General features: G+C 47.7%; 2 protein-coding genes across 2 annotated transcripts; one reads left to right on the top strand and one right to left on the bottom strand.

Annotated features, from left to right (window-relative positions):
* Window positions 1–1,877: 1,877 nt before the first annotated feature.
* Window positions 1,878–2,832, top strand: CDV56_104618 (uncharacterized protein; the record flags this gene model as incomplete). Its single annotated transcript, XM_026758237.1, has 2 exons — window positions 1,878–2,170; window positions 2,253–2,832. 2 exons carry the CDS (start codon window positions 1,878–1,880, stop codon window positions 2,830–2,832), a joined length of 873 nt encoding a protein of 290 aa, XP_026611005.1.
* A 3,636-nt stretch (window positions 2,833–6,468) lies between these two features.
* CDV56_103752 (uncharacterized protein) lies at window positions 6,469–11,643 on the bottom strand (the record flags this gene model as incomplete). The annotated part of the gene is made up of 9 exons (XM_026757371.1): window positions 6,469–7,281; window positions 7,375–7,619; window positions 7,693–7,758; window positions 9,175–10,035; window positions 10,106–10,482; window positions 10,620–10,729; window positions 10,796–10,942; window positions 11,004–11,265; window positions 11,321–11,643. 9 exons carry the CDS (start codon window positions 11,641–11,643, stop codon window positions 6,469–6,471), a joined length of 3,204 nt encoding a protein of 1,067 aa, XP_026611004.1.
* Window positions 11,644–13,281: the final 1,638 nt, after the last annotated feature.

Below are 13,281 nucleotides of genomic sequence, written 5' to 3'. Positions count from 1 at the left end.
GTTCAATAACAATAACTCACTTGAGTACAAGTTCACTAGTCCGATTCGTCAGTTACTCTCTTACTATTGAGTATACGTACTCAATAGGCCTTGCTTCTATCTCTACTGTTATTGTTCTTGTGTTATCTTCGGGTTGTCCTTGATCCTGCTCGGATCATTGTATCATTGCATCGTCAGGCTACCTGGTCGGTAGGCCTCAGGCAAGTATTGGATATAGTCCAGGGACTATATCACCCCTTCCCAAAGTAGTTGACTAGCAGAGAACAGCAGAGACGGATCCCAGGGTGTGACAGGCTAAAGCTATCTCAGATAAGCCTGAGCCTCTAATTAAATTAGATGAAGTTAATAAGATTCCTCTACCTAACAACAGCCGCTTATAACAAGAGAGTAGTACTCAGAGGCGCTCATCAGGGCGGCTTCTAAAGTGTTTAAGATAGGATGAAGATTTTGTGTATGAATAGCCATTGATCTAGTAGAGTTACTAATGAAAAAACTATTATAATCTAAACTTCGCTTATATTGCATTCCATCTGAGTATATCCATCTAATATTAAAACTAATCTATAAGCAAAATACTTAAAAATACATGTAGATTTTGCACAAAATATGCATGTCACAGGGATTCCTATGTTTGTCCTGTTTGTAGGACCGCTGGTCTTAACCAGATTGCAGTGGTGCGGTCCTAAGGTCTTGCACCAAAGACCGGACCACAGCGGTCCAGTCCGGTTTGGTTTGCGGTCCTTGCGGTCCCATTTCGAGGCCTAGGTATAGGATATAGGAGTGAAGTTAGCTAGCCTAGGACTTGGGCGGCTAAGCAGCAAGGGAATAGATGCTAGGAGCAGCACTGACTGACGCATCCATTATACGCTTTCGATTTGCTTCTTTTCTGATATCTGCATCTCTTGGTCATTGCTAAAGTCCTCGCCCAAAATCCTTGAACGCGAATGGCAGAATAATTCTGCCATGCAAGGGGATACTGCTTCACCGCCTTGCCCTTCCCCACAATTTCTAAAGGGCAGATTCAGAATCTCTTTCTCAGATTTTCACCCTGTCCTTCTTGTCCACCACTCATTTTCTGCCCTCACAGTCCTCACTCACTGTTTCTGATCCCTAGTATGATGAATGAAACTGGACAGACACCTGCCTAGGTCAAGAAGCTGCACTGTGACCTTGTGCAGAAATATCAACTTCATGCATCGCGAATTGGACAGATATGGCGCTCCTCAGACCAGAGCCAACAAGATAAAGCTGTGAAGGCTGGTGCTGTCAGAGATTACATATTAGCAGACCTAACAGATCAATCCCCCTATACATAAGGAAGAGGTAAACCACATCAAACAGGTAAAGCAAGAATATGATAGGTTAGTAGAGAAGTGAAATCAGTTTCACCAGTTTACTCTCTTTCATTCTTTCCTAAACCCTATTCCAAACACACTAATCTGTGATTGACTAAGCATGTTTAAAATTGTGAAAATGTACTGTACTCTGTCATCACATAATGTCTTAAATTCTAAATAACATGAAATTTCTATACAAGCAATTCTCAACACCTCATTACCCTTCATTATTCACTCCCTTCAGCACTTTCCATCATCAGCGCATGTTCCCCATGTCATGTAGCACGCCATGAATTTGCTTTTGACAACTCTCAGGGGCTTCGGGCCTTCGGCCAATTTCCAGCCTCTATCCGTGCCCTTCGAGTAGCCCCCACGGTCCCACCGCACACGGACTGGTGGGTGCACCAGCGACGAGGCTGAGAATAGCCTCGTCTTGGCAGTAGGCCCGTTTCCTTCTTTCATTGCCTCGCGCCCTCGCCGTGTGTTCGAAGTTCAACTACTTACCTTCCACGCAGGTGGCGAACTGTCTCTTGAACCAGGATGGTTACAATTACATCCACCTGTCAAGGATTGGGTTCCGTTACAAGCACCCCTGCCTTGACTACAACGTTCACTGCTCCAGCGTGGTGTTCCACAAGGTTCTTCGCAAAAGACCTTCCTCCGCCCTACGACTATGGATGGCATGACTTTCAAGACCCTCGATGGTATTCGTGTGTGCCGCCTGAATGGAATGCCACAGCATGCCAGAGTCTAGTTTTCAGTCCAGGCATTTGCCCGGACGGTTGGTATGCACAGGCAAATGATGGACAAGGAGCAACGACGTGCTGCATGTCGTACGTATTCCTTGGCTTCATTTCCTACCGCGTCTCCTATCTAGCGCCTGAAGCTAATATTTTATACCCCTATTTGTCTTAGAGGCTTCACTTATGGGTCTTTCGACGGAAAATGCATGAAAGCAGATGTCACTAATTATGAGTTGGCCGTACTTGCGACCGCCAGCGACGGTCGCTACCAATCCCCGACGGCATCGGATAATGGCACAGCAATAATGACCTCTGGAACACTTGACCATGTTTTTATCGTGGTACACACTGCAACGGCATTGCCCACAAGCTCAGCGGTACCCACTGCAACGACATTGCCCACAAGCTCAGGGGCACCCGCTCCAACGACATTGCCCACAAGCTCAGGATTAGGTGGAGGAGCTATTGCTGGCATTGTAGTCGGTATCGTTGCCTTCATCGTGCTTGCCGCAAGTCTGGCGTACTGGACCTGGATGCGTTCTCACCGCCGGGACGATTCAAATGAGACATACATGACGTTGGATCATGTTCGCTCGGAAAATCATGGCCGCTCAGAACTTCATGCGGATGATTTACCTCCTACGGCGGGAAAGGCGGAGCTCTCTGGTGAAGGCATTTCAGAACTCGGGAGTGCCGAGCCCCGATCGGACCATTCTACAGGTCATCAACCACCTGCGGAATTAGCTGCATGATATATTTAATATAAGACACGGCTAGTTGCCTAAACTTATCTGATAAAACAACAAAGACCTACTAGGAGAAGATATGTGTCAGTGAATGTGACCCCAGTTGTTAGAATCACCAGGTGATTCCATGGTGTCCTGGAACTCGCAGTACTTAACTAGTTAAGTATTATGAGGATGACTAATTGATTGTATATGACCACTCCCATTAATTTCTGCTGAAATTATATAGTAGTGAACTGAAATGCTTTAGCAAATTTTCTGATTTCTTTGCAGGAATGAAGCTGGGAGAGTCGGAGGTATAACTGATGTTAAAAACTACTGTACCAAGGTTGTGACTCTTGGCCTAGGATATATTGCAAGCCACAATGCTTAATGGAAATGATGGTTTTTAAAAGTGGCCTTGGACACTCCTTTTTGCTCTGATGACATCAACACACCATGGAGGAAAGTACTAAAGCCTTAGCGAAGGTCCTCCTCATAATGACTAGTTCTTCTTAATAATGTAAGCCTTTTAGTTCGCTAAAAAATTCCCGTCCTTATGGTAAGTAGGTAGCTGCTGGCAGCTGATTGGTCACAGAAAAGGGGGATGTCCGGTGCAGATTAATCCTATTTAGGCTCTTGACAAATCCATGGCTCAGCAGCTGCCAACCACATTGCCCGTGGGAGGCGGAAGGATCAACTATCCATTGTGATTGGGCTGATGTCAGGTAGATAGTAGCGGTGAGGTTCAGGAGGTGGCAGGAAACTGCAGCAGGGCTGGCTGAAGAGCTTGCCTTAGTAGCCGATCTTTGTCGATCTAATCATAATTATCGCAATTATGAGTATGACTGCACCTAAAACCCGGGATCTATTGCAGGCTGCAATATTTATGTACCCCACCAGCTTGTATTAAAGTGTGTCCTCTGTCCTCTCAAAATAAGGTACTTGAGCATGCTTTAGCCACTGTCCACTAGAAATGACAGCCTAAGGGTCGTGCACAAGCCAATAGGCTAAGCTCCTAGTTGTCCGTAGTTTTTCTGTACTGCCCCGGCGGGGTTTTTTTCCATCCTCGGTTTTCCCCCTCCGTCACGCAAATGCGGGAGCGAAATTCTCTGAGCCAGCTTTTCTGTCTTCTCAGTTTCAATGCACTTTTTGTTATGTATCTGCCGTTAGAGACTAGCACCAATACTTATTAGAACAAATGAAGAAGCACAGGAAAGATCTTGGTTACATAGTATCTGTATAGACAATATCCATCTTCCCAGATCACAGTAATTGCCACAACATACACACATAGACTTAGGCCAGCGTGGCTGAGCAAAATCGGTGAAGCTTTAGCTCTTCCCCATTCTTGATCCTCTTTATGATTTCCTCCACCTTTATAATTGGAAAACACCATTGCAGTTGGCGATCCTTCCAAGGAACTGCCCCTCTGATGAAGTTTTCTTGGGCTGTATATTTATGAATGAGCAATTGAGCATTAACTGCTCTTCTTCCATGTGTGCGTCTGTAAGCTCAACACACACCCAACACAATGTACGAATCATGATTTGTCTTTGGATAGGAAGAAAATAGGATAAGGTTGTAACTAGGCTTGCTCCTGGGTCAGCAAATGTGACTCTAGCACGTGCAGCCTTAACGGAATCACCATCCTTGCAATTAACGCAGGACCAAGTAACATTGAGCCGCATGGTTAGGAAATCATTAATGTTCTTCTAATCCAACCCCTCAGCAATGCCTATAACTGTCTAGACTAGTTTTATTTCTTAGGTGTTTATCATCATCTTTGGTATCTTTGGTATCTTTCGTATCTTTCGTATCTTTCGTATCTTTCGTATCTTTGGTATCTTTGGTATCTTTGGTATCTTTGGTATCTTTGGTATCTTTGGTATCTTTGGTATCTTTGGTATCTTTGGTATCTTGGTGTATTTGCTGTGTATTCTATTGCTTTTCCTTTCAAAACCATACCAAGTCACTATTGGTCATAGCTTAGGAAACCATTCCTTAGGGACATTCAAGTGTTGTACTCTGTACTTTCTGGTGAATTATATGTCCAGTGAACGGGCAGCAACACTGTAAAATACCAAAAATACCGGCACCATAAATCAGGATATATTTAGTAGCAGACTTTCAAAACAAGCTATAATATCAGCATTAAGGTAATTAATAATGTGTATTGTGCCTAGGAGATTCAGAACTGTCTTAAACAGCCCTCTAAAGGATTACAACTAACCGCAAATGGCTAGGTTCCTCAATTGTCTGAGAGGCAGGTCATCTCCGTAAGTTACCTATGGATGTACTGTTGTCAGCATACATAATGCAGGTGCTTATGACCGCTAGACCAATAATGGCAAGGGCAGACCAGCTTCTCAAGGCCCTGGTCCTAATGACCAGATTCGAAGCCAGATTACTCCAGTTGAGTGTCTCTAGGGAAGTATGTAAAGGCCTGAACTTCTAAAGGCTATTGAACTGGAGTAGTGGTCCCTTTTACTCTGAATCACAGCAGGAAATTTGTTAGAATGGCAAAGCCTAGAACAATCCGTCATCGGCAGTCCGATAAGCCAAAGGCAAAACGTCAACAACACCGACGACGAGGATATACCTTGTTCCGGAAGGCATTTGAGTTCTGCCAGGAGTGTAATGCAGATATCTCGCTCATGGTTCAGTTGAAGGCGAATGGCCAGATTTATATTTTTAACTCGGATGGCCGATGGTCTCCTTCACAGGAAGACTTGGTAAGTTCTTTTTATTTTTGTGATATGTTGGTAAATTCTGGGTTATGCTAATGATTGCAAGTCTTTTCACTATCCTGCACCTTTAAGAATAACCTGGCAAGAGCTGGCCGCTGCCTATCAAGCTTGAACAGAACGAATTGAGAGCTGGAGGCCCTCTCTACAGGATGTATCTATGTCACGTTGCTTAGATATCCCCAACTAGGAAGAGAATACTACATACTGCCTTCCTAAAATATTCCGGGTTGACCTACGGTGCTATCGTGGTAGCATCGTAGGCTAGGGAATTACTCTTGATGGGCATGATCAGCGAGGGTAGCAGGAGACTCAGGATCAGGGACGTACTTCTTCTTAAAGCAGAAGTTCAGGGCAACTAAGATGAGAAAAGTTCCCATCCATATAAATATGATAATGTATACGAAGGGAACCATTGCTTTGAATGAAATTAATTTCATGTTTCCCTTTCCCGGGGGGTTCACACTATTTGTATTCTTGTTATGGATGAAAGCAGTTTGTGACGTATTCTGTTATAGACATATAACTATCGGTTTCGTAGCCTGTGCCCGTCCTCGACCTAGAACTCAGGCGGTTCTCTAGACTGGGCTTTGGACTTTACCGGTTGTGCGCCTTTCGACGACCGTCCTCGATGCTACTACTACGCCGAGGATCTAGCTCACTTGGCCTGTCTCATCATTGACTCGCAGTCGGATGGTATACTGAGGCGCCGCATATGTCTACTCTTTGATGTAGCACTGTACCAACAGGTACAACAATAACATGACGAGGGAACTATGCAACTAAGATAAAGGGAACTAGAATATCAAGCAAAAGTATCAGATGTCGAGGGACCAGCCCTAAATATGCAGCGTCAAGAAAAAAGCAAAGGGATTCTCGGATCTGTAAATGGTTAGGCTGCAGGTGGATAGAAAATCTAAATTGGGCTAAGGGCAGACAACGGCCGACGTGATACAGTTCCATGCACTCTCTCAGCATGGTTCATCAATGCCGATTTACTCTCTAACTCTTCCTCGCAGATACTGCATTTAACCCGCATGTCTTTCAGATATGGTATGACGTGAATGTCAACAAAGTGGCGGCCGAGGGACCCAGGGGTACCAAAGTTTTTGACTCGTTCACGTTCCGGCATACGAGGATTTCCCAGGCAAAGAAAGCAAATCGTCGGCCGTTCATGTCGAGCTTTAATGCAGACAGACGCAATTGCTTGAGAAAGAGCGGTCTTTTGTTCCTTAGGTGAAGGGCATTCTTGCCTTTTCGCAGGGGGAGTAGATGGTAAGACGTCCACGGCGCGACGTTTCTGCGTAACGTTTGGTCGCCTCGTGGGTGATCCCTCTTCCACATCACAGAAAGCAATAACCGCATTAATTGCAGCAATCCGGCGCTGATACTCCTTTTCGACAGTTGAGCCCGGCATGGTCAGGACTGTGTCGATCAATATCATATGCTGGGGGGTCATATATCCTGTCCGCTCCAAAGCACCCATCACCTCTTCATCCACCACCTTTCCAGCAAGTTGCCTCTCACTGTCAATCACCGGCTGCTCGTTCTTATATCGTTCCAAATTCTCACGCACTAAGCGGTTACGTTGTCGTTGCCACTCATTCCGAGACACACGCTGCGCCCGGCTATACCTTTGGGTCGCGCGCTTGTACTCTTTTTCCAGCCGCTCTACACTGTTGAGTGCCTGACGAGCGGGGCGTTGCAGCTCCTTTTTCACTTTCTTTTGCTGTAGGTAATCGCCAAAGTTTCACTGAAAGTCCCGTTCCGCCATCTCAAAAGCCCGCTTCATCTTGTCCCAAAGTTGTTTTCTTTTACTGACTCGCTGCTGCAGATCACGCACGCGTGGGACCTTGTTGACAACGCTAGTGTCCTCTAATTTGTAAGGCCGACAGGGGTCGATTGACCGGCTCATGGACGCTGCAAACCGCATCAGCTGCTTTTGAGCTGGCAGTCCCCGAGCAATCGCCTGAGCGTCAACGTGGATGCCCACGCTATAGTGTTTGACGAAAGTGTTGATGCTAGCATGCTGCAACATCACGTTTTGGAGCTCGTTGGTAACGTCCGCTGTTCGTCAGAAGATGGCCGCGTTAGTATGGACGCAGGCATTTCCAAACCGGAACAAGGTAAGAAAACTCACGGCTGTCATTGAATGCTTTCGCTGCTCCGTAATGGAGACCGTACGGCTTTGTGACCTGCTCGAAGCCTGTGATTTCACCTCCTCACTTCATTCGACTGCTGTCCACCTCTGATTACCGTCCTCCTGTGACGGCAGTGATCTCCTGACAGCGGTTCTACGGTAGCTGCCGGTTATACTAGTCGGCAGTCGAATTATGGTTGTGGTCTTGTAGTGCTGGTAATTTTACCATGAGTAAAGAAAGCCCTGACATTATAACTCTTGAGCCTTCAGACTCCAGTCTATGCATCACTTCCTCACTCACGGTCCTCAGTCTTGCGACAACCCCCTAGATTCTCTCCGTGTTCTTTGTCATGTAGCTGGTTGGGTGAAGGAAATGAACCTTTAATGGTGTATCTAGCGGCCAACTCTTCCCACGTAATTTGTTTCGGCTTTGGATAATGTGAAGCCTAGAGGTCTAGTTAGTACGGAGCTACCAGCACGATCACGAGGAAGGAGGAGAAGGATTTACCAGCTCCTCCAGGGATGGGGGCCATTGGCTGTTGGAGTTAAAGAACTGGATCTGGCCATCTTGCTTAAGCCGAATCATGATAAAGATATCCGCATCGCACTCTTGACAGTATTCAAAGGACTTAAGGAACAAGTTATCTTTACGCCGAGCCCGCTGTTGGCGTCTTGACCTTGGGCTATTCGAAAGACGCTTCTGGATTCTTCGCGGTCTAGCCATGGCGGATGACGGCGTTCAGGAATGCCCAACGGGGAAGGAAACGGCCTTGTAGATGATGAGGAAAGAGAGTGAACCTTCCATCTCTCTTATAGTCAACCAGTCAGCCAAAAGGTCGCGCGGGGAGGGTGATCGAGGGGTGATTGACGGGTGAGCTGGAGTGAGGGTATTGACGGGGCCGCTGGCAGGCAAAGAGACAGGTACCAAGGTTGATTAGCGCTGGAAACGCAAGCAAAAAACCGTCCTATTCTATCGTCATCCCATATCGATGCCATAGTTATCGGTGAGACTTAGCTAATGCAACTTCACACACGGATCACTAATATGATTCCTTTCCCTTTCTATAGAGGTTACCGCGATGCGGACCTAGCCTGGGGTAAATGATCTAAAGCGAATACCTTCCGAGGGCACATGGACGAGGATCCAGAGTCTCAGGGAAGAAGATCTGCCACAGGTAGAGCTACATTTGCCTACAACACCATGTTGTGATTCTGATACCATGACCTGCTATTGGATATGCCTTCGGTGACACGTTGCGACGCTTCCAACAAACGACTTCTTACAGTAGCGATGTTATTTATCAGACAACGCAAGAGACTCTCGCCAGCGACTCTCCACTCGATGAACGTCGGATGCATGGCGCTGGAAAGCCATCCTATGCAACAGAAACACCTCGCAATAATTACATTTGAGAGGATCTTCATGTAAATGATGAGCATCGAAATGCCGCGTCACACACCCAGCATCATAGAACATCTTACAACGAGTCTTGTCAGGCAGTTTCTCGTTTGCGAAGCATTGGAAGCAAGCACGCGGCTTTTTCGAAGTGTCTGTAAGATGGTTCTGTGTTGCACGGAAGAGCTCATCGCGTGGAGAGAGTGTGGCCCCCGTGTTCTCGTTAAGGCTGTCTCTAGCGTCAGACGAGCCGTCGAGGTCAGGCTCAGAGCCCGTCGATGGGATGGATTTTGCGGTGATCTGCTTAGGACGGCCACGAAGTGGGCCACCTTCTAGGACGCCACAATACTGCACAACAGCGTCCACAGCATCATCGCGCCGTTTCCATTCATCTTCCACAGAGTTGGATGTCGGGTACGAGAGAAGTCGCTGAAGAAGCAGCAGCTGGAGAGGATGCATGTCATCCTGTAAAAACAATTCTTCGGCCTTGCTATCTTCTTTTACTGCTGTACCAGACAACTGCGCCTCGATGTCCAGAAATGCTTGCTCTTCGTCAAAGTTCTCTCGGACTTGCTGCCGTAAGGCCCTCAACAGCCGTTGACGCGTGTTCTTCAACTCTTTCTCACGTTGGCGGACCCGGTTCAGTAAGTTCGGTTGCTGAGACTCCTCGTAAAGAGCACGAGCGTTGTCCAGCTTGCGACGGGCCTCTTCCATATCGGAATGATCCTCTACCTGGGCTCTCTGCTGTTTGGTCAGATACCGTGGCCGCCGCGTGTCTCGCCAACGGCTCTGCCGCGTGACGGCCCGCATCAATTCCACGTCAGGGTCAAGGCCGCAGATGACCCGGATCATATCGGTGTCGAGCTGCAGAGGATGGTAATGGTTAAGAAAGGTCCGGGGACTGGCGTGTTTCATAATCAGCATATGTTGTTCCTTGCTGACCCACCCTGCGCGATATCAGCTACCCGACCAGATATGGGAGTCCATTAGATTGTTGGCGCAAATTGCAGTACTTACCACTCTCATTGACCACCTTGCCGCTTCCGTATCGGAACTGATGTGCATGGAATGCCCCTTTCCAGCCACGAATCTCCCCGAAAGTAACTAGCATGCTCGACATAGCTGACTTCGACATCGGCTTTGTCCACTGAATAGTCGGAACCCCTTTGACTAATTCGGTTTTGGAGAATATATACCAATCAGCTTTGCTCCGGTCAATTGGCACCAGGAGCTGTTCGCAGCCTTTGCTGATAAAGAGATTGCGAAGCTTAGCTTTCGAGGTCAGGTTTGGGTTGCGGAACGCCCGAGCATGGAAAAGGATCCCAAACAGCAGCGTGTGCGGGCACAGAACCAATGACGGCCCGTAGATCACTTCCGGGAGTGCAAAGGTGGTTCTAGTCATCGATCAGAAGGCATCTTTCAAGAAAATGCGGAGATCCTTCGGCGGTCTCCGAAGTCCCTGACGGTGGAATCGTGGAGAGAGGGACAAGAACACGACACACACAAAAAAAAAGAGAATTTGGACACTTACAGTTTAGTCTGTCCAAGAAACTTCTTGACTCCTTCCGCTGTAAGCTCAATCAGAGGAACCGGAGGTCCGCCGTGGGGATCCTTTTGAAGGGAGATTTGAAGATCCTTGAACTGGAGACTTAAAAGCGCATTTTGCCGATGCACTGTGAACAGGCCTAGCGAGTTGAATACACATACTTGGATGCGCTGGAACCCGAGGTGGAACTTCTTCTCCTGAGTCGATAGAATAGTTTCGTTAAATGGACCGATATCCTCGATATAAACCGGCGTCTTCTTTGCGGGCTGGGTATCTAGCCCATTCTCGTGGACGAGATATTTGAGGCCCTGCCAATTGTTAGAGCACGGTGCCCAGCGGACTGTGAGAGATACGACTTTTGGTACGTACCCTGCGCACTTCCGACCCATCGTGATCATTGATCCGGGTCTGGGTTAACCTCTGGTAATATCCACGGAGGTTTTTCCAGTCCGCTTCCAATGAACTTGATTTGTGGATGCCCTTTAAGTGACGGCCCTTCTCTCCTCGCTCGAGCTTGAGACACCAGCCTAGGAACCGATACATGTCATTGTTGGACGCCTGGCGCAGGGCTTCTTCAGGATTCCGCCACTTTTGCACCTTAGGCTCTAGGCGTGTTCTGCTAATGCAGTACCTATGATGTCGTCAGTAGAAGCCGACCAACCCGTAGCTTCGCCAGAGTCTCTGACCTTTTCCAGCGGCTCTCAATTCGTTCTCGCCGTACGATTGTCCCTTCGGCTTTATCGAAATCTTCGGGAATTTCAGACAGATCGATCCCGGTATCATCAAGGGGATCGTCGTACATCACTCCATCGCCATCAGGTCCTCCTGGAGCGGATGCACTTTCGATCGACCGATGATGTTTCGGTGGGCTCAGTGTATCGTCCGGCTCCGTCAAATCCGTTTCGTAAGCGGCGTCGCACCGGCTATCTGAGTCGGTGCTGCTGCTCGTAATATCCGTATCACGGTCACTTTCCAGATGTCTACTCGGTCGGGACCGTGGGCGTTTCATGGTATGGGTTCGAGAGAGCAAGCGGTTGACAAAGAGGGAAAACCGAGACCAGACCAAGGAGCAGGCACTTAGTGGTGTGTGAGTTACTCAAAGCATGGAATATTTGGGGACAACGCTCGTAAATGCAGCAGGTCAGAATGATAATATAAGTGGGAGATGGGAAGATGAGAAAACGAGAGGATGGATGGGTGGGAAAGGGAGAAAAGTGGTTTGAAACAGGCCACGACAAGACGAAAGGCGGCCATCGCGGCTTCGGACTAGTTGAGTGCCGTGAGGCCATTTTTGGCGCCCTCAGGAAACGGCGGTTGCGGGCGCGACGGTGAAGCAGAAGGTGAGCCTCGTCGAAAGACGGAGAAGGGGATGGGGGGATGGGATCGCCCACGGTGGGGCCGTGGACAAGGGGGTCGGGGTCGAGGTGCGTGGTGGTAGCGGACGAGGTCGTGGTGAGAGGAATGGGTCACGTGTTACCAAATGACGGCCGAAAAAGGCGTCGTTCGACGCCGAAAATGGCAGCCATTTGGTAAATCCAAATTGTTATGGAGAAAATTTTATGGGGGGTGCTGTGCCGCTCGCTTACTGATTACATTAGTCCTTAATGCCAAGCTTGAAACAGTCAAATGTTGCCTTACAGCCCGTAATTGCTGTTATAATTACAAGTACACGTGCCAAACCACACCGGTACAATATAATTTCAATATCATCCCGTTCAACGTTTATATACGAACTTTATAGTCTATCTTCTATGATTTTGCGTTCCTACTACTTGATTTATTAAGCCATTCATGACAACTATGTACAATTGCTAGCACCCATTTTGCAAGTGACCAAGATGGCCACTCCTCTAGGTGCATCTAGTGCTTAGGCGCAGCGGACTTGTTTAAGGTCTTTCAGGCAGGTTATTTCGGAGGTCGTACGCATACCGGGCAAGGCGGGGTGGGCATACACCACACCCCATATTCGGGGTGGCGTCTATAACGCGAGCGGGACCACATGATTGGCCACCGTATGTTCCTGGCGCTGAATCGGAACTTCTTGAACATATCTAACCAATTGAAACGTATAAACGCGTCCTGGGAAAGGGATGTTGTTACTCAGCTGATTCTTCTGGGCTATTGTGAAGCAAGTAATCTTACAATATCTATCCATTATCCAAAGGACGTTGGATCCACCCTCTCTGGTCGCTGGGGAAGGATACTTTTCCGGTCCGAACCCTTCGCGCCGCATGTGGATACGTAGTTTATCTCTTAAGGGTGCCATACTTTACATTGATGTTCTCACTTACAACGCTCCACATACGTAGATATCTACTAGGCACATCCGACTAAGTCATCCTGCATCTGGTTAAGAATTGAAGCTTCCAGTTTAAACATCCGCAGCTCACGTCTTCGCAGGGGGCAGGCCGTACGGCACTTGTAGTATTAAATTATGACATAAATTACTACCTTAGCTACGTTGTGTGCCCACCCCTGCGGCGGGCCACGAGATATGTGATTGATCCTAAATAGGAGTCGATTTAGTGGCTGATTTCTTGTCAAGAAAATTAGCTCTCGATCGCATCTTGCATGAGCTTCCTTTGTGGGTTACCTAAGGTGCATCTGCACATCCAAACAAAGAAAGGCACCCTGCATTGCCTACCAG

The sequence above is a fragment of the Aspergillus thermomutatus genome (assembly GCF_002237265.1).
Source record: "Aspergillus thermomutatus strain HMR AF 39 chromosome Unknown NODE_259, whole genome shotgun sequence".
Classification (NCBI taxonomy): Eukaryota; Fungi; Ascomycota; class Eurotiomycetes; order Eurotiales; family Aspergillaceae; genus Aspergillus; species Aspergillus thermomutatus.
This window is presented reverse-complemented; position numbering and strand designations above follow the sequence as displayed.